This window comes from Leucoraja erinacea, chromosome 11, assembly GCF_028641065.1.
Source record: "Leucoraja erinacea ecotype New England chromosome 11, Leri_hhj_1, whole genome shotgun sequence".
NCBI classification, from domain to species: Eukaryota; Metazoa; Chordata; class Chondrichthyes; order Rajiformes; family Rajidae; genus Leucoraja; species Leucoraja erinaceus.
Window position 1 is genome coordinate 22,548,484 of NC_073387.1, and position 20,487 is coordinate 22,568,970.

Sequence of the window (20,487 nt, forward strand, 5' to 3'; positions counted from 1 at the left end):
TAAAGGTAGTTCAAAGGTTGACAATGAGGTAGATGGGAGGTCAAGACCGCTCTCAAGTTGGTGAGAGGATGGTTCAATTGCATGACAACAGATGGGAAGAAACTGTCCGTGAATCTGGAGGTGCGCATTTTCACACTTCGGTACTCTTGCCTAATGGAAGTGGGGAGAAGAGGGAGTGACCGGGGGGGTTAGACTGATCCACGATTATGCTGGTGGCCTTGCCAAGGCAGCTTGAAGTGTACAAGGAGTCAACGGAAGGGAGGTTTGTTTGCTTTGACAGTCTGGGCTGCTTCCACAATTCTCTACAATTTATTGCTCTCTTGGATAGAGCTGTTCCCAACCCATGCTGTGATACATCCCAATACAATGCTTTATATGGCACAGCTGTGGAAGTTGGTGAGAGTTGTTGGGGACCTGCCGAACTTTCAAAGCCTTCTGAGATGTTTGGTGTGCATTCTTGGCCATTGCTTCAATATGGGTGGTCCAGGGCAAGTTGTTGGTGATATTTACTCCGAGGAACTTGAAGCTTTCAACCATCTGGGCAGGTCCACAACTCTCTGCAAGTGTATCTGCAGGAGTTTTATGGAAACAGCATATCTATACGTGGTGGCGGCATACAATGGCAGCCTCACCAACAGTCTGCCTCGACCTTTTTCTTCTTTTTTTGTTTTATTCCGTTGTTAAATGTATGTTTTGGTGTATCTTTAGTTTTGTATTATGTGGGGTGTCAAGTCAAGTCAAGTCAAGTTTATTTGTTACATACACATACAAGATGTGCAGTGAAATGAAAGTGGCAATGCTCGCGGATTTTTTGTGCAAAAGACAAACAACAAAACAACCAAACAAATTATAAACACAATCATAACACACATATGGGTGTGGGGGAAACTTTTTAAATTCTCTTTCCCCGACGGAGATGTGACTTTTCCCCTCATCGTATCTCCGTCCACGCCGCGGCCTAACATCGAGGAGCTAGCGGCCTCTTGCTGGGGATCAACTTTGGGAGCTCCAACTGCCGGAGCCTGCGGACTTCACATCGTGGAGCTCATGGTCCATTCGTTAGGGACCGACTTCATGTAGCTCCAACCACAGGAGCTTCGATCGCCGGCTTTGGGAGCTTCGATCGCCCCGACTGCGGATGGTTCGACTACCCTGTCCACTGGAAAATAAGGAGGAAAGACGATAAGACTTTATTGCCTTCCATCACAATGAGGAATGTGACGGAAACATAGAAACACAGAAAATAGGTGCACGAGTAGGCCATTCAGCCCTTCGAGCCTGCACCGCCATTCAATATGATCATGGCTGGTCATCCAACTCAGTATCCTGCACCTGCCTTCTCTCCATACCCCCTGATCCCTTTAGCCATAAGGGCCACATCTAACTCCCTCTTAAATAGAGCCAATGAACTAGCCTCAACTACCTTCTGTGGCAGACAGTTCCAGAGATTCACCACTCTCTGTGTGAAAAATGTTTTTCTCATCTCGATCCTAAAGGAATTCCCCCTTATCCTTAAACTGTGACCCCTTGTTCTGGACTTCCCCAACATTGGGAACAATCTACCTGCATCTAGCCTGTCCAACCCCCCTTAAGAATTTTGTAAGTTTCTATAAGATCCCCACTCAATCTTCTACATTATAGCGAGTACAAGCCAAGTCTATCCAGTCTTTCTTCTTATGAAAGTCCTGACTTCCCAGGAATCAGTCTGGTGAACCTTCTCTGTACTCCCTCTATAGCAAGAATGTCTTTCCTCAGATTTGGAGACCAAAACTGTATGCAATACTCCAGGTGTGGTCTCACCAAGACCCTGTACAACTGCAGCAGAACCTCCCTGCTCCTATACTCAAATCCTTTTGCTATGAATGCTAACATACCATTCACTTTCTTCACTGCCTGCTGCACCTGCATGCCTACTTTCAATGACTGGTGTACCATGACACCCAGGTCTCGTTGCATCTCCCCTTCTCCTAATCGGCCACCATTTAGATAATAGTCTACTTTCCTGTTTTTGCCACCAAAGTGGATAACCTCACATTTATCCACATTATACTGCATCTGCCATGCATTTGCCCACTCACCCAGCCCATCCAAGTCACCTTGCAGCCTCCTAGCATCCTCCTCACAGCTAACACTGCCCCCCAGCTTCGTGTCATCTGCAAACTTGGAGATGTTGCATTCAATTCGCTCGTCCAAATCATTAATATATATTGTAAATAGCTGGGGTCCCAGCACTGAGCCTTACGCTACCCCACTAATCACTGCCTGCCATTCTGAAAAGGACCCGTTCACTCCTACTCTTTGCTTCCTGTTTGCCAGCCAGTTCTCTATCCACATCAATACTGAACCCCCAATACCATGTGCTTTAAGTTTGTATACTAATCTCTTATGGGGGACCTTGTCGAAAGCCTTCTGAAAGTCCAGATATAACACATCCACTGGTTCTCCCCTATCCACTCTACTAGTTACATCCTCGAAAAATTATATAAGATTCGTCAGACATGATTTACCTTTCGTAAATCCATGCTGACTTTGTCCAATGATTTCACCACTTTCCAAATGTGTTGCTATCCCATCTTTAATAAATGACTCTAGCAGTTTCCCCACTACCGATGTTAGACTAACTAGTCTGTAATTCCCTGTTTTCTCTCTCCCTCCCTTTTTAAAAAAGTGGGGTTACATTAGCTACCCTCCAATCCTCAGGAACTTCTCCAGAATCTAAAGAGTTTTGAAAAATTATCACTAATGCATCCACTATTTCTGGGGCTATTTCCTTAAGTACTCTGGGATGCAGCCTATCTGGCCCTGGGGATTTATCGGCCTTTAATTCATTCAATTTACCAAACACCATTTCCCGGCTAACCTCGATTTCACTCAGTTCCTCCATCTCATTTGACCCGCGGTCCTGCTATTGACCTGCTATTACCGGCAGATTATTTATGTCTTCCTTAGTGAAGACGGAATCAAAGTAGTTATTCAATTGGTCTGCCATGTCCTTGTTCCCCATGATCAATTCGCCTGTTTCTGACTGCAAGGGACCTACATTTGTTTTAACTAATCTCTTTCTCTTCACATATCTATAAAAACCTTTGCAGTCAGTTTTTATGTTTCCTGCCAGTTTTCTTTCATAATCTATTTCCCCTTTCCTAATTAACCCCTTTGTCCTCCTCTGCTGGATTCTGAATTTCTCCCAGTCCTCTGGAAGGCTGCTTTTTCTGGCTAATTTGTAAGCTTTTGTTTTGATACTATCCCTGATTTCCCTTGTTATCCACGGATGCACTACCTTCCCTGATTTATTCTTTTGCCAAACTGGGATGAACAATTGTTGTTGTTCATCTATGCAGTCTTTAAATGCCTTCCATTGCATATCCACCGTCAACCCTTTAAGAATCAATTGCCAGTCAATCTTGGCCAATTCACGTCTCATACCCTCAAAGTTACCTTTCTTTAAGTTCAGAACCCTTGTTTCTGAATTAACAATGTCACTCTCCATCCGAATGAAGAACTCAACCATATTATGGTCAAATTGGTGGAGCGCTGTGGTGGATGTTTATGTTAACTTATATATAGTTGTGTGTCTTGGTGCTTTTTTGATATGACTGTATGGGAAAGCAAATTCCTTGTATGATTTTACATACCTGGCTAATAAATTAATTACAATTACAATACATTATGGACACAAGAAAGTGAAGAAATTATACTTTATAAATATTTCTTTGTTAGGGAAACTGAGAGTTCCACAGCACAGCAGGCGAGTTGTACAAACGAATGTGACTCGGAGGAGAACAAGGTCCTTCTCGAAAAGAAAGCAAAGGTATACTTGCCCTACCTGTCTTTGGGTAATGATATTAAGAAGCAGATAAGAATCACCAAGTTTACATATTGTTTTTTTTTCTCCTTTCCAGGACCTGTTCCATGATATTCCACAGGTACGGACAAGGTTTGTAAAATTAAAACATCTGTTCACTATAATTTGTGTGGTTGTATATCAGAACTAAATGCTGTATCATGTGAATGGAGTTAGACTATGCTGGGAGGGGACTTGTGTAAAGGGCCTGTCCCACTGTACGAGGTAATTCAAGAGCTCTCTCGAGTTAAAAAAAAAATCAACCTTGTGGTAAGCAGGTAGAATGTACGTAGCGGGTATGTCGGAACTCGGGACGTCTCAGCGGCTCGTAACGCTAACGGCAGGTACTCGGGAAACGTGTTGAAAAATGTCCACGAGAGCCCCGAATATCTACGAGCGGCTATTACCGTAATTCTCCGAGTTCGAATCAGGGGAAATTTCGGGAGAACTCTTGAAATAGCTCGTACAGTGGGACAGGCCCTTTTGAAGGAACTGCAGATGCTGGTTTAAACCGAAGATAGGCACAAAAAACTGGGGTAACTCAGCGGGATCGGCAGCATCTCTGGAGAGAAGGAATGGGTCCATGCTGCCTGTCTCGCTGGGAGGTGAGTTATGGTTAGAGTCCAGAGGGTTTAAAAGAGAGGTCAAGGATTTATATAGCACGTTTCATAGTCTCATGATTATCCCAAACAATTAGCAACCAATGAAGTATTATTGATAATAGCTGCTCCGTGGCAAATGTGGAGCTCCAAATGGACATATCCCTGGAAAGCCCTTTATCGTGATGCATCACAGCATGGTTTGGGAACAGCTCCGTCCAAGACGGGAAGAAATTGCAGAGACTTGTGGACGCAGCCCAGACCATCACATAAACCCACTTCCGTTCCATTGACTCCATCTACACTTCACGCTGCCTTGGCAAGGCCACCAACATAATCAAGGACCAGTGTCGACCTGGTCACTCCCTCTTCTCCCATCAGGGAAGAGGTACATAAATGTGAAAATGCACACCTCCAGATTCAGGGACAGTTTCTTCCAGCTGTTATCAGGCAATTGAACTGCCCTATCGCCAACTAGAGGGTGTTCCTGACCTCTACCTTATTGGAGACCCCACAGTATCTTTAATCAGGCTTTATCTTGCTCTAAACGTTATTCCCTTTATCCTGTATCTGTACACTGTGGATGACGATTATAATCTTGTATAAGCTTTTTGTTGACTGGATAGCAAGCAACAAAAGCTTCTCATTGTACCTCAGTACACAGGACAATAAACTAAAACTAAACTAACTAAACACTGTAGACATAAAATGCTGGAGAAACTCAGAGGGTGAGGCAGCATCTACGGAGAGAAGGAATTGGCGACGTTTCGGGTCTAGACCCTTCTTCAGACTGAAGAAAGGTCTCGACCCAAAACGTCGTCAATTCCTTCTCTCCATAGATGCTGCCTCACCCACTGAGTTTCTCCAGCATTTTTTGTCTACCTTCGATTTTTCCAGCATCTGCCGTTCTTTCTTAACTAAAAGCTGTGTCATGTTGATGGAAGTGAGTTAATGGAGGGATCCACAAACCTTTATAACTCTGGCCTTTGTAACAAATATTTCTCCCACTATTCTGCCCCCCTTTCCCCTTCCACCTCTGTCCCTTCCTCTGGCTTCACATTTCACGTCTCTTCTCTCCTTATCTGATAGCCTTCTGTCTTCTTTTCATCTGTTGTCTTTGCCCCGTTGAGTTATTCCAGAACTCAGTGGGGGGTGTTTATGGGCTCCTTGGCAATCAGTACTCGCTCTGATCGCATCTGTACCTTTTCATATCTTTATTTGCCTCCCCCATGACTCTCAGTCTGTAGAAGGGTCCCGACCAGAAACGTCACCCACCCATGTTCTACAGAGATGCTGCATGACCCGTTGAGTTATTCCAGCATTTTGTCTGTGGTTATACTCAACGCTGTCAAACCAAGCATTAGTGGTACGCCTTCTTTACCACCCCCTCTACTAGTGTTGCCACTTTCAACGAGTTATGGACTTGGACTCCAATCTTTTGCAGGATCTAAATGGCAAAGTACTTGCAAGGTTCCTGCGAGCTTTCCGAACGGTCGACCGCGCCTTTAACGCCATCATCCAGTACCTGAAATGGAGGCAGGAATTTGGTGTTGACTCGATTACAATTGAAGACCCGGATGTCATGAACGAGCTGAAAAGTGGCAAGGCAGTATTGTTAGATGAACGAGACAACAGTGGCAGGCAGGTACCCATGCAACCAGGTTTTCTAAATTGAGAAATCACATCAATAAGATCACTTGGGATCCCAAGAGAGTTTAGTTTAGAGATACAGCATGGAACCAGCCCTTCAGCCACCAAGTCTGCATCGACCAGCGATCCCCACACTAGGGATAATTTACAATTTTACCAAAGCCAATTAACCTACAAAACTGCCATCGTTGGAGTGTGGGTAGAAACCGGAGCACCCGGAGAAAACCCACGTGGTCACGGGGAGAACATGCCAACTCCGTACAGACAGCACCCGTAGTCAGGATTGATCCCAGGTCTCTGGCACTGTGAGGCAGCAGCTCTACCCACTACAGCACCACATACCACACACCCTAAACCTATGATTTCTCCCACCAAGAGGGGGCACTGAAGAGTTCTAAATGCTTCCTAAGATAGAGAATTTATCCCCCCTTCCCCCCAGTCGGAAGAAGGGTCCTGGCCTGAAACATCACCCATTCTTCTCCAGTGATGCTGTCTGACCCACTGAGTTGCTTCAACATTTTGTGTGTATCTTCGGTATAAACCAACATCTGCAGTTACTTCCTGCTCCTAAATGCATCCTTTTCTGCTCTCAGACCCATCCTTCTGGTAACAGCCAAACTTCACCACTCCAGGGATCGAAACCGCCAGGGCCTCATGAAGTTCATCGTTTATCTGCTGGTGAGTTGAGTTGCGAGGGCAGGAGGTGTGGTGTGCGGGTGTGCGGGTGTGCAAGTGTGCAGGTGTGCAGAGGGTGTGAGTGCAGTGCAGTTTCCCTCCCCTCCCCTGTTATAAGGAGTAGGCTGACAAGGTTCAGATGGCAAAACGAACAAGAGCTTAATGGACCCAGTTGTTACCAATGATGCTGGGGATTGGCCTCTCCGGACCAGTCAGCCAGTGACTCAGATTTCTTCTCACATCACAAGGACATGCTGGTTTGTAGGTTAATTGGCTTTGGTAAAATTGTCCCTATGTGTGTAGGATGTAACTAATGCATGGGTTGGCGTGGACTTGGTGGGCTGAAGGGTCTGTTTACACACAGTATCTCTAAGCAAAACTAAACTAAACAAAATGATTTGGCCTCCACTGCCCTCTGTGGCAGGCAATTCCACAAATTCACAACTCTCTGGGTGAAAAAGGTTTTTCTCACCTCAGTCTTAAATGGCCATTTATTCTTTTTGGCCCATGGTTCTGGACGCCCCAACATTGGGAACATTTTCCTGCATCTAACTTGTCCAGTCCTTTTACAATTTTATACGTTTCTATAAGATATCCCCTCGTCCTTCTAAACTCCAGTGAATACAAGCCTAGTCTTTTCAGTCTGACAGTCCCGCCATCCCAGGGATAAATCTTGCAAACCTACGCTGCACTGCCTCAATCACAAGGATGTCCTTCCCCAAATTAGGAGACCAAAACTGTACGCAATACTCCAGATGTGGTCTTACCAGAGCCCTATACAACTGCAGAAGAACCTCTTTACTCCTATACTGAAATCCTCTTGTTATGAAGGCCAACATTCCATTAGCTTTCTTCATTGCCTGCTGTACCTGCGCGCCAACTTTCAGTGACCGGTGTACAAGGACGCCCAGGTCTCGCTGTACCTCCCCCTTACCTAACCTAACCCCATTGAGATAATAATCTGCCCCCTTGTTTTTGCCACCAAAGTGGATAACCTCACATTTATCTATATTATACTGTATCTGCCACGCATCTGCCCATTCACTCAACCTGTCCAGGTCACCCTGCAACCTCCTAACATCCTCTTCACAGTTCACACTGCCACCCAGCTTTGTGTCATCCACAAACTTGCTAGTGTTGCTCCTAATTCCCTCTTCCAAATCATTAATATATATGGTAAACAGTTGCGGCCCCAACACCGAGTCTTGCGGCACTCCACTCACCACTACCTGCCATTCTGAAAAGGACCCGTTCATTTCTACTCTTTGCTTCCTGTTTGCCAACCAATTTTCTATCCATGTCAACACCCTACCCCCAATACCATGTGCTCTAATTTTAGTCACCAGTCTCCCGTGCGGGACCTTATCAAAGGCTTTCTGAAAGTCTAGATACACTACATCCACCGGCACCCCTTCATCCATTTTACTTCTCATTATCCTCAAAAAATTCCAGAAGGTTAGTCAAGCATGATTTTCCTTTCATAAATCCATGCCGACTTGGACTAATCCTTTTATTGCTATCCAAATGCCCCATTATTACCTCTTTAATAATTGACTGCAGCATCTTTCCCACCACCGAAGTCAGGCTAACTGGTCTGTATTTCCCCGTTCTCTCTCTCGCTCCTGGGAGGAAACCGGAAAAAAGCCATAGTCACAGAGAGAAGTGCAAACTCCTTATAGACAGCACCCGTAGTCAGGATCAAATTCTGGTCTCTGGCGCTAGAAGGCAGCAACTATACCTCTCCTTTTCCGACACCCTTTTGTCTACTTTTCACCTCTGGCCCTTGTCCACTCATCTGCTAATCAAACCCTCCCCTCACCTGTATCCACCTATCGCTCTCCAGGTGAGGTGGGAGATTGCAGCTGTCACGTGGTCCACCCTGTTTCAATGAATGCAATCAACCTGGAGTGCACAAACAGAAGATCCAACAGAACAAGTTGTCTTACAACTTTAGGCTGTGCACACCATACGCACGAACAAGAGGCAGCTCTCTAGGCTTCGTCCTCTCCCGCCCCAACTCTCTTCCAGATTTCTACCCCCAACTCAATCAGTCTGAAGAAAGGTCCAGACACGAAACGTCACCTATCCATGGTCCCCAGAGAAGCTGCCTGACCCGCTGAGTTCTTCCATTACTTAGTTATTAGTCTGCTCAAAATTCCAGCATCTCTTTGTCCCACCGCCAACTTGCTTTGTTCCCCCATCCCCTCCCCACCCTCCATCTCTTTCCCAGCTTTCTCCCCCATACTATATCAGTCTGAAGAAGGATTGTGACCTGAAACACCACCTATCCATGTCCTCCAGAGATGCTACCTGATCTGCTGAGTTCCCCAATACTTATCTTACACCACCAGAGAGCAGTTATGAGCTGTCCATCTGGGATTTGGGTGAGTAAGGCCAGCAAATCTCCTTTAAAGACAAACGTGAACAGTCAGTCTTCAACTTTAAACACAATTGCTTGTTTATTAATATCAACTAGTTTTTTCAAAGATCAATTCAAAGATCGCAGAGATTTGTAGATGCAGCCCAATCCATCACACAGCCCAGACTCCGCACCATCGACTCCATCTACACTTCACGTTGCCTTGGGAAAAGCAGCCCACTTGTCCTATCCTTGTCATTCATTCTACTCCCTGCCCCCATCCGGCAGAAGATACGGGAACTTGAAAGTGTGCACCACTAGACTTAGGAACAGCTTCTTCCCCTCTGTTATCAGGCTTCTGAACGGTCCTTTCACAAGCTAGGGTACTACGGACATTGGACTTTGTCACTGGAACTGATGCGCTACAATGCTGACAACTACAGTACATTCTGCATTCTGTATCTTCCCCTTTGATCCACCTGCCTATCCACGTGCCTATCCAAAACGAGCATTTAAACCCCACTATCACATTTGCACCACCACCACCTTCTGAGTTAAAAAAAAAACTTGTCTCGGACATTTTCTTTAAACTTTGCTCCTCTCATCTTAAAGCTATAGAAACATAGAAAATAGGTGCAGGAAGAGGCCATTTGGCCCTTCGAGCCTGCTCCGCCATTCATTGTAATCATGGCTGATCATCCACAATCAGTAATCCGTGCCTGCCTTTTCCCCATATCCCTTGATTCCGCTAGCTCCTAGAGCTCTATCTAACTCTTTTAAATCCATCCAGTAAATTGGTCTCTATTGCCTTTTGTGGCAGAGAATTCCACAAATTCACAACTCTGGGTGAAAAAGTTTTTTCTCATCTCAGTTTTAAATGGTCTCCCCTGGTTCTGTACTCCCCCAACATTGGGAATTTTTTTCCTGCTTGTCCAATCCATTTATAGTTTTATACGCTTTTATAAGATCCCCCTCTCATCCTAAATTCCAGTGAATACAAGCCCAGTCTTTCCAATCTTTCCTTACAGGACAATCCCGCCATCCCGGGGATTAACCTGGTGAACCTGTGCTGCACTGCCTCAATTACAAGGATGCAATTCCTCAAATTAGGAGACCAAAACTGCACACAATACTTCAAATGTGGTCTCACCAGGGCCCTGTACAACTGCAACAGAACCTCTTTACTCCTATACTCAAATCCTCTCGTTATGAAGCCCACATGCCATTAGCTTTCTTCACTGCTTGCTGTACCTGCATGTTTACTTTCAGTGACTGATGTACAAGGACACCCAGGTCTCGTTGCACTTCCCTTTTTCCTAATCTGACACCATTGAGATAATAATCTGCCTCCTTGTTCTTGCCGCCAAAGTGGGTAACCTCACATTTACAGTATCTACATTATACTGCATCTGCCATGCATCGGCCCACTCACTCAACCTGTCCAAGTCACCCTGCAACCTCTTAGCATCCTCTTCGCAGTTCACACTGCCACCCAGCCTTGTGTCATCTGCAAATTAAAAGTGTTACTTTTAATCCCATCATCTAAATCATTAATATATATTGTAAATAGTGACTGCCCCAGCACCAAGCCTTGTGTACCCCCAATACCATGTGCTCTAATTTTGCCCAATTTCCTGTGTGGGACCTTATCAAAGGCTTTCTGAAAGTCCAGATACACTACATCCACTGTCTCTCCTTCATCCATTTTACTTGTCACATCCTCAAAAAATTCCAGAAGATTAGTTAAGCAGGATTTCCCCTTCATAAATCTATGCTGATTTGGACCAATCCTTTTACTGCTATCCAAATGCGCAGTTATTACTTCTTTAATAATTGACTCCACCATCTTCCACACCACCGATGTCAAGTGAACTGGTCTATAATTCCCCGTTTTCTCTCTCACTCCTTTCTTGAAAAGTGGGATAACATTAGCTACCCTCCAATCTACAGGAACTGATCCTGAATCAATAGAACATTGGAAAATGATCACCAATGCTTCCACCATTTCTAGAGCCACCTCCTTGACTACCCTGGGATGCAGACCATCAGGCCCTGGGGATTTATCAGCCTTCAGTCTACCGAATCCTATTTCTTGCCCAATGCAAATTTCTCTCAGTTCCTCTGTCTCCCTAGATACTCTGTCCCCTTGTTTATCTGGGAGATTGTTTCGGTCTTCACTAAGGAAGACACAAACAAAGTACCTGTTCAACTCTTCTGCCATTTCCTTGTTCCCCATAATAATTTCACCCGTTTCTGCCTTCAAGGGACCCACATTTTTCTTTATTAATCTTTTTCTCTTAACATACCAAAATAAACTTTTACTATCATTCTTCATTCTCGTACTTCATAATTTCAGCCCATATTGCCCTTTTTGTTACCTTCTGTTGTCCTTTGAAAGTTTCCCAATCCTCTGGCTTCCCGCTACTCTTTGCTATGTGATACACCGTTTCTTTTCATTCTATTCCATCCGTAACTTCCCTTGTCAGCCACGGTTGCCTTACTCCCCTTTCTTCCTATGCCCTCTAGTGTTTAATAATTCCGCCCAGGAGTAAAGGTTCTGACTGTTTACCCTATCTATACCTCACATAATAGTGGTGGGCAAGTTGGGCTGAAGGGCCTGTTTTCTCATTGTAAGACTCTGTGACTCCACATGGAATGGTGCAGCAGTACTGTGTTTTTTTATGCTCAAGATTCCAGCTCCTTGTGTCTCTGTGTCATTGTTTCTGTAAAGCATTTAGACCCAATTGTTTTGAATGGGATGCATCATGTCACCACGGATGCTGACTGACCTGCTGAGTGTTTCTGGTGTTATCTGTGTCCATTTCTGTTCTGCGTTCTACAGGAATCAGCGGCCCACCTGTGCGATGATGATACCTGTGACAATTTCTGCATTGTTTTTGACATGAAGGACTTTTCGATGAGCACCATGGATTACCAGTTCGTTAAGAGCTTAATCTGGTTGCTCTCCAATTACTATCCGGAGAGACTAGGGATCTGGCTCATCGTGAATCCCCCGGTGCTCTTCACTGGATGCTGGGCAATCATCCGTGGTTGGTACGTCTGATGTCTATGAATGTGGCCATACATTTGGTGGTCGGTCTTTGGATGGGAAGAGAGGGGTGGGCGGAGATGGTGTCCTAATGCTTCCCTGTCCTAATGCACAACCTAGGATGGCACGGAGGCGCAGCGGTAGAATCGCTGCCTTCCGGCACCAGAGGCCCCGGTTCGATCCTGACCACAGGTACTGTCTGGACAGAGTTTTCATGTTCTCCCATGACCTGCGTGGGTTTTCTCTGGCATCCTCTCACACTCCAAAGACATGCAGGTTTGTAGGGTAATTGGCTTTGGTAAAATTGTAAATTATCCCTAGTGTATGTAGGATAGTGTTAGTGTGCGGGGATCACTGGTCAGCACGTACCTGGTTGGCTGATGAACCTGTTTCCGCACTGTATCTTAAAATTAAACTAATCTCCAGATGTTCCAGGGTGGGAGAGAAGGAACATTTAATTCTAGAAGACTACAATACAAAAACAGGGACGTAATGCTGAGGCTTATTAAGGCACTGGTCAGAACGCATTTAGAGTATTGTGAGCTATTTTGGGTCCCTTATCTGAGGAAGGTTGCGCTGGTGTTGGAGAGGGTCCAGAGGAGGTTTCCGAGAATCCCAGGAAGGATTGGGTTAATGTATGATGAGCGTTTGACGGCACTGGGCCTGTACTCGCTGGAGTTCAGAAGGATGAGGGGTGAACCTAATTGAAACCTACCGAATAGTGAAAGACCTGGATAGAGTGGATGTGGAGAGGATGTTTCCACTAGTGGGAAAGCCTAGGACCAGAGGCCACAGCCTCAGAATAAAAGGAGGTACCTTTAGAAAAGAGACCAGGAGGAATTTCTTTAATCAGAGGGTGGTGAATCTATGGAATGCATTGCCACAGATGGCTTTGGAGACCAAAGGTGGAGATTGCCAGATTCTTGTACGGGTGTCAGGGGTTAAGGGGAGAAGGAAGCGGAATGGGGTGGTAAAGGAAAGATAGATCAGACATGATCATTGGGTCCGCGCTGACCAATGATCACCCCTGTACACCAACACTAATTTCCACACTAGAAAGATATGTTTCTACAGCACCTGTCATGACTTTAGCATGTCTTTAGTTTAGTTTAGAGATACGGCGTGGAAACAGGCCCTTCGGCCTACCGAGTCCGCACCAACAACATCATCTGTTCATGGTAGTTCTGTTACCCACTTACACATCCATCCCCTACACACTCGGGGCAATTGTACTGAAGGCCAATTAACCTACAAACCCGCACATAATCATGTATATTTTTTCCACTGACTGGATAGCACGCAACAAAAAACTGTTGTTGCATGCTATCACTGTGCTTTTCACTGTACGTTGGTACACGTGGCAATAAACGAAACTAAAACGTTTGCAAGAGTCATTGGAGAATGCCAAATTCCTCAGGCTTGTGACGATATATAGAGGCATTGGGTGCGCCTTCTTGGCTGTCACATTAATGTGGTTGGTCCACAATAGATTGCTGGCAATATTAATGTCAAGGATCTTGTTGTTGTCAATCATTTCCACTTCTGCATCATTGCTGAGTGGAGCACGTACTCTCCCACACCTCCCAAAGTACGAACCTGCCTTCCACACCTTCCACACCTTCTACACTACATCCTGGCTAGAGTGGATCCGAATCTGTGTGTCTCTGTAGAACCAGTTATACTAGTGTTGGGTATTATTATAAATGTTATTAAAAAGGTGTGGACACTGGACACGCAAGCAACATTTTTCACTGTATCCAGCACACGCCACAATAATATCGCCAGAACAAACCAAATACCCTGGTAATTAAAAGAGTTGTCTCATACGTCTCCTTTAAACTTTCTTCCTCTCAGCTTAGTGTTTGGAGTGTTTGTGGAGAGGATGTTTCCACTAGTGAGGGAGCCTAGGACCAGAGGGCAGTGCCTCAGAATAAAAGGATGTACCTTTAGACAGCAGATGAGGAGGAATTTCTTTAGCCAGTGGGTGGTAAATCTGTGGAATTCATTGCCGCAGAAGGCTGTGGAGGCCAAGATGAAGATTGACAGACTCTTGATTAGTAAGGATGTCAAGAGTTATGGGGGGAAAGGTGGAGAATGGGGTTGAAAGGGAAAGATTGAATGGCGGAGTAAGCTTGATGGGCCGAATGGCCTAATTCTTCTCCTGTAACTTATGAACTTAAACCTATCTATAGTAAAGACAAACACACAGTGCTGGAGTAACTCAGTAGGTCAGGCAACATCCCTGGAGAAATTGGAGGAACAGCACCTCATATTTCACTTGGGCAGCTTACAACCAACATTGATTTCTTTAATTTCAAGTAACACCTACATTCCCTCCCCACCCCTCCCTCTCTCCCTAACATGGTGAGGCGACATTCTGGGTCAGGACCCTTCTTCAGATGCTGATCTAAAACATTATCAATTCATGTTCTCCAGAGATGCTGCCAGACCTGCTGAGTTACTCCAGCACTTTGTGCCTTTTTTTTGTCTGAAGAAAGGTACCAACCCAAACCAACACCTACCCGTGTTCATCACAGTTGGTTGCTGCCTGATCCACTGAGTCACTCCAGCACTTTGCATCTTTTTGTTTTGTTAACCAGCACTTGGAGTTCCCTATTTTTACAAAGTACCTTCAAAGTTTGTTTGATAAGAAAACAAAGCCAATTATTTGCATATCATAAGCTCACACAAGAAAAGCTATATAATAACACATTACTTAACATACAAATGAATGAATTAATAAATTTATTGGCCAAGTATGTACACGTTCAAGGAACTTGCATTGGTGCGCCGCCCGCAAGTAACATCACGGCATACAGTAAACCATTATGAATAAAATATAAAACATTCATATATTACGAATAAAACATTATAGTTTAAACATGTAAATCAAATAAAATACCAGAGCAAAGGGAGGCTACAGATTTTTAGTTGTGTAGAGCTACTGCTCGTGGAAAAAAGCTGTTTTTATGCCTGCCTGTGGCGGCTTTGACAGTCCGGAGTCGCCTTCCAGAGGGAAGTGATTCAAAGAGTTTGTGGCCGGGGTGAGAAGGGTCAGAGGTTACCCGCTTGCTTCCTGGCCCTTGCAGTGTACAGTTCATCAAGGGGGGGGGGGGGGGGGGGGGGGGGGGGGGGGGTTGCAGCCAACAACATTCTCAGCTGATTGAATGATTTGCTGCAGCCTCTGGATGTCATGCTTTTGGTGGCTGAGCCAAGCCAGACCATGATGGAGACGGTGAGGACAGACTCCAAGATGGCAGTATAGAATTGGACCATCATTACCTGTGGCACATTGCGTTTGCTCCGTAATCCTCTGTTGGGTCTTTTTGACTGGGGAGTTGATGGTGGTCCCCCATTTAAGGCCCTTGGAGATGATGGTTCCAAGGAACTTAAAGGACTCCACAGATGTAACTGTGGTGTTGTTGATGGTGAGTGGGGGGAGGGGAGGGGGAGCTCTCCTAAAGTCTACTATCAATTCCACCGTCTTAAGTGCATTGAGCTCCAGGTTGTTGCGATGGCACCAGGATGCCAGCTGTATTACTGCCTGTCTGTAGGCAGATTCCTCCACATCATCAATCAGTCCAATCAGGGTTGTGTCGTATGCAAATTTGAGAAGCAGCCGGAGGAGTTTGTGGAGGTGCAGTCGTTGGTGTAGACAGAGTAAAGGAGAGGTGAGAATATGCAGTCTTACAGTGCTCCTATGCTGAGGGTCTGAGATATGCTTTCCCAGCCCCCCCCCTCACACTAACAGAGGGGTTCAGGCACAGTCAACTGGGAGAATTTGGAGTGTAGTAGCTCTGGCACAATGGTGTTGAATGCAGAGCTAAATTCCACAAATAAAATCCTTGCATAGGTCCCCTGGAGGTCTAGGTGATGTAGGATGAAGTGCAGACCAAGGTCTACTGCATCATCCACCGATCTATTGGCCGGTATGCAAACTGCAGAGGGACATTGCAGGTTTGCAGAGACAAGTTGAAAATATCTGTGTAGAGCGGTGCCAGTTGTTCGGCACAGAGCTTGAGAGTAGAGGGGGAAACATTATCCGGTCCTGGAGATTTCCGGCTTTTCTGTCCTCTGAACAGCCTCTCCACCTCCTCAATTTCTATTGTTGGTAATGGAGAAGTGGCCAGACTGATGTTGGGCAGCAAGGAGGGGGTGGGTAGTGGACGATGGCCCAGTCAGGCTGTAAGTAGGTGTGAAGTGGTGATTGGAGAGGGAGGGAGTTAAATTTATGTTTGTCGAACCTGCAGTAGAACTCAGAGGTACACAAAATTGCTGGAGAAACTCAGCGGGTGCAGCAGCATCTATGGAGCGAAGAAAATAGGCTACGTTTCGGGTCGAAACCCTACTTCAGACTGATGAGCTGCAGTAGAACTCGTTCAGGTTGTTGGTCAGCTGACGATTGACCAAGGAGCGGGGGGGGGGGGGTGGGGGGGGTTCCTCTTGTAGCTGGTGATTTCTTGCAAGCCGTTGCAAGAAACTGAAGAGCAATTAGCTGAGAACTTGGTCCTCAACTTCTCAGAGTACCTTTCCTTGGCAGCACTGATTCCTCTTCTCAGCTTGTACTTGGCCTGCCTGTAGAGGTCTGCATCCCCGCTCCTGTAGGCCTCATCTTTAGACTGGCGGAGCTGTCCGACTTCTGCTGTAAACCAGGGCTTGTCGTTGTTGAACCAGATCAGAGTCCTAGTGGGAATGCAACTGTCCTCACAAAAGCTGACGTATGATGTCACAGTGTCTGTATACTCATCGAGGCTTGTGGTTGCTTTCTTGAACACATTCCAATCAGTGCAGTCAAAGCAGGACTGTAGGTTTTCAAGGACCTCGTTTGTCCATCTTATCATTGTTGTGACCACAGGCTTAGCAGCTTTTAGTTTCTGCCTGTAGGTCGGAATGAGGTGAACTAGACAATGATCAGAGAGACCCAGAACCACCGGGGAACAAAGCGATATGCGTTCTTGATTGAAGTATAACAGTGATCGAGTGGTCTCTCCCCTCTGGTGGGGCAGATAACATGAAGGCTGTACTTTGGAAGCTCTTGGCTGAGGTTAGCCTTGTTAAAGTCCCCCAAAACAATAACCGTGGAGTCCAGGAATGACTGTTTAACATTGCATTGAAGAAAATTACTACACATAGACAACACAGTGGTACAGCAGGTAGAGACCAGAGATCTGGATTTAAATCTGACCTCGGGTGCTGTTTGTGTGGAGTTTGTACGTTCTCCCTGGGTGCTTCGGTTTCCTTATACATCCAAAAGACGTACAGGTTTGTAGGTTAATTGGCCCTCAGTAAATTGTTCCTATTGTGTAGGGAGTGGATGATAAAGTGGGATAACACCTTTTCCACGCCGACCAGCGATCACCCCGTACACTAGCACTATTCTACACACCAGGAACAATTTACAATTTTACCAAAGCCAATTAACCTGCAAATCTAAACACAGCACTCCTTCAGTGTTGGATTCGAGTATTAGCCTAGATTCTTGCTCAAGTTTCCGTAAGTGAGAGTTAAACACCTGATCCCCTGGCTCTAAACACAGAAGCAAAGAATGCTTCAAAACCATAGCCACAGGAACAGATTTTGTGCCGTGTTCTGAACTCCTATCTTTTGCAGGCTGGATGAAAAGACAGCCAAGAAGGTCGTGTTCGTCTCCAGGCCGGAGCAGCTGGCTGAGTATATTCGACTCGAGATCTTACCCAGAAACCTGTTCCAATGAGCCGGACACCATGGAAAACTATCTATTGTGCAATGCTCAAAACAGCTCATTCACCTGGAGATTTGCAACTGTGCTGACACAATTTAAAAATAAATTACTGTAAATTTAAAAAATAAAGTTTGACATTTCCTTGCATTTTGTTTTGGTTTTTTATTAAAATGCCAGTTGCTGCCATTAATCCCACCACAATACAGGGACGACTCTTTAGACTCTAGAGATACAGCGCGGAAACATGTGCTTCGACCCACCGGGTCCGCGTTGACAAGTCATCACCCCGAACATTAGCACAATCCTACACACTTTACAATTTGCTGAAGCCAATTAACGTACAAGCCCACATGTCTTTGGAGTGTGGGAGGAAACCAGAGCACCTGGGGAAAACCGACGGGGTCACAGGGGGAAAGTACAAACTCCGTGCAGATAGCACCCACAATCAGGATCGAACCAGGGTCTCGGGCACTGTGAGGCAGCAACTCTACCACTGCGCCACTGTGCCACAAACTCATGGAGCATAATGCAATTAAATCAGGTTAACATGTAAATAGCTCATTCCAAGCTTCCCCCAGTCTAGTTTCAGTCAATAAAATACTGAGTTAAGCACTTGCGCATCAAAACTTTAGTTTGGAGAAACACAATAACAGTTCCCCACTACTATATCTAACCACCGCGGGTTCAATCTTTGTATCTGCCTGGCCAAGCCCTCCTAGCCTCGTGCAAGCAGAGACACTCCACAAGGTCACGCAGTCCTAAGCGTTCTCCCAGAAGATGAATTATGCAACATGTGCCTGGATATTCAAGAAACCCAGACAAGGCCTAACACTTAACCCAATCAACGTCTAGCAAAATAAAGCTTTGTAATATTTACAAATGTGTTTGCATTCACCCAATAGGTTTCATGCAATTTACGCCTAATTGTCATAATCTGCAGATGTTCCATTCATTCCCTGCAACTCTTATCTAGGCTCTAGACAAGCTGACACCATTCTGCAGCTTGTCCCATTTCTGCAGACGGCACATTTAAATTGACCAAATGGCCTAGCAGCCCAGAAGCCTTTACTCAATTTTAGTGTCTTGGCATCTCCAATTTGGCCAGAATTAACAAATGCAAACGAATAAAATCTCAAAATCTTTCACCTGTGCAAACATATGGAAGCCCTTCTTCAGACTCCTGAATATGACAATTACATTTTCCTAACACTCTATTTTCACCCCCATTTATCTTCTTCTTCTTCTATATAGTGTTTTTTGGCGGTTGGCAAATAACTTTTTTGGTGCATTACCGCCACCAACTGGCATGGAGTGTGGATCAAACAACACCATTACATATTCTAATAACCTATATCCTTCCGAACAAATTGGTTACCCTAAGAAAAAGCATCAGGATTTGATAGGACTTATTTGAGCTCCCTTGCAAAATATCTACCAAATCAAATTGTACTCCTTCTTTTCTGAACTGCTCACTCATCCGTTCCCTCTCCTCCTCATACCTCTCACAATGTACAATGACATGCTCTATCGTTTCCTCTTGCCCACAGTATTCACATCTGCCTGTATTATGCTTGCCCATTACAAAAAGTGTACTGTTCAGACCAGTGTGTCCAAATCTAATTCTTGAAATCACTGTCTCCTCTTCTCTGCTCTTTCCTGCACATCTCATCTCTCCCACTTTCCTCTGGACTCTGTAGAACCACCGTCCTTTCCGCTGTTCCTCCCATTGCTTTTGCCATCTTTCCTTCAGTCTTTGCTTAATAATGTCTTTGATTTCAGTTTTACCTATGTTAATACTTAAATCAATCTTACTCTTTTACCTCTTTTGCTACCTTATCTGCCATTTCGTTTCCTCTAATGCCAATGTGTGCTGGTACCCATATAAATATGACTGTAAGCCCCATCATTTGAATTCTGAATAGTGTTTGTTGTATTTCTATCAAAATGTGTGGTCTATTGTCTGAATGACTGTGCTGTAAACTCTTTATTGCTAAACTTGAATCTGAACAAATAACTGTCCTTAAAGGCCTAGTATCCTCGACCCACTGTACTGCTAACAATATTGCAATCATTTCACCTGTGTATACTGAGACCTCATTATTGATCCTCTTCCCTACTTTGATGTGAAATTCTGGTACAATAAATGCTACTCCTACTTTATCTACTGAATCTTTTGATGCATCTGTATAAATTTGGACAAAACTGTAGTATCTGTCAATGTATTCCTGTATGATGACTGAATTATACATATGCTGTTTATCCTTGTTTTTCTGTTCTAATATTGTAAAGTCTACTGTTGCATCTGGAAGTATCCAAGGTGGAATTGAAGGTAATGGAACCGTTGGAACCACATTTAATTGGGCTATGCTAATTTGTATTGCTCTCTGGGTCACTGTCCATCCAAAACGTTTTGTTTCCCTTCTCTCCTTTTCCCAGCATGGTTTGACAGTAACTTGTACTGGGTGTTCTTGACTGTGGCCCTGTAGGTTAATCCAGTAATTCAATGAAAGCTGTATCCTTCTCATCTCTAGAGGCATCTCCCCCATTTCAACCTGTAATGCTGCTGTTGGAGTTGTTTTTATTGCACCTGTACATATTCTCAATGCCTGG

The 20,487-nt window shown here is 44.9% G+C and overlaps 1 protein-coding gene across 1 annotated transcript; it reads left to right on the forward strand.

Annotated features, from left to right (window-relative positions):
- The first annotated feature begins 6,523 nt into the window (after positions 1 to 6,523).
- On the forward strand, positions 6,524 to 20,136 carry LOC129701544 (uncharacterized). The gene is made up of 3 exons (XM_055642798.1): positions 6,524 to 6,771; positions 11,970 to 12,181; positions 17,787 to 20,136. The coding sequence occupies exons 1-3, from the start codon at positions 6,748 to 6,750 to the stop codon at positions 17,887 to 17,889; spliced, it is 339 nt and encodes a 112-aa protein (XP_055498773.1). The 5' UTR covers positions 6,524 to 6,747; the 3' UTR covers positions 17,890 to 20,136.
- Positions 20,137 to 20,487: the final 351 nt, after the last annotated feature.

Excerpts from the sequence above, each read along its gene's own strand:
- LOC129701544 (XM_055642798.1), top strand. The coding sequence starts at position 6,748 with ATGAAGTTCATCGTTTATCTGCTG. Across the intron at positions 6,772-11,969 it reads AGTTCATCGTTTATCTGCTG|GAATCAGCGGCCCACCTGTG; the intron begins GTGAGTTGAGTT and ends TGCGTTCTACAG. Across the intron at positions 12,182-17,786 it reads TGGGCAATCATCCGTGGTTG|GCTGGATGAAAAGACAGCCA; the intron begins GTACGTCTGATG and ends TATCTTTTGCAG.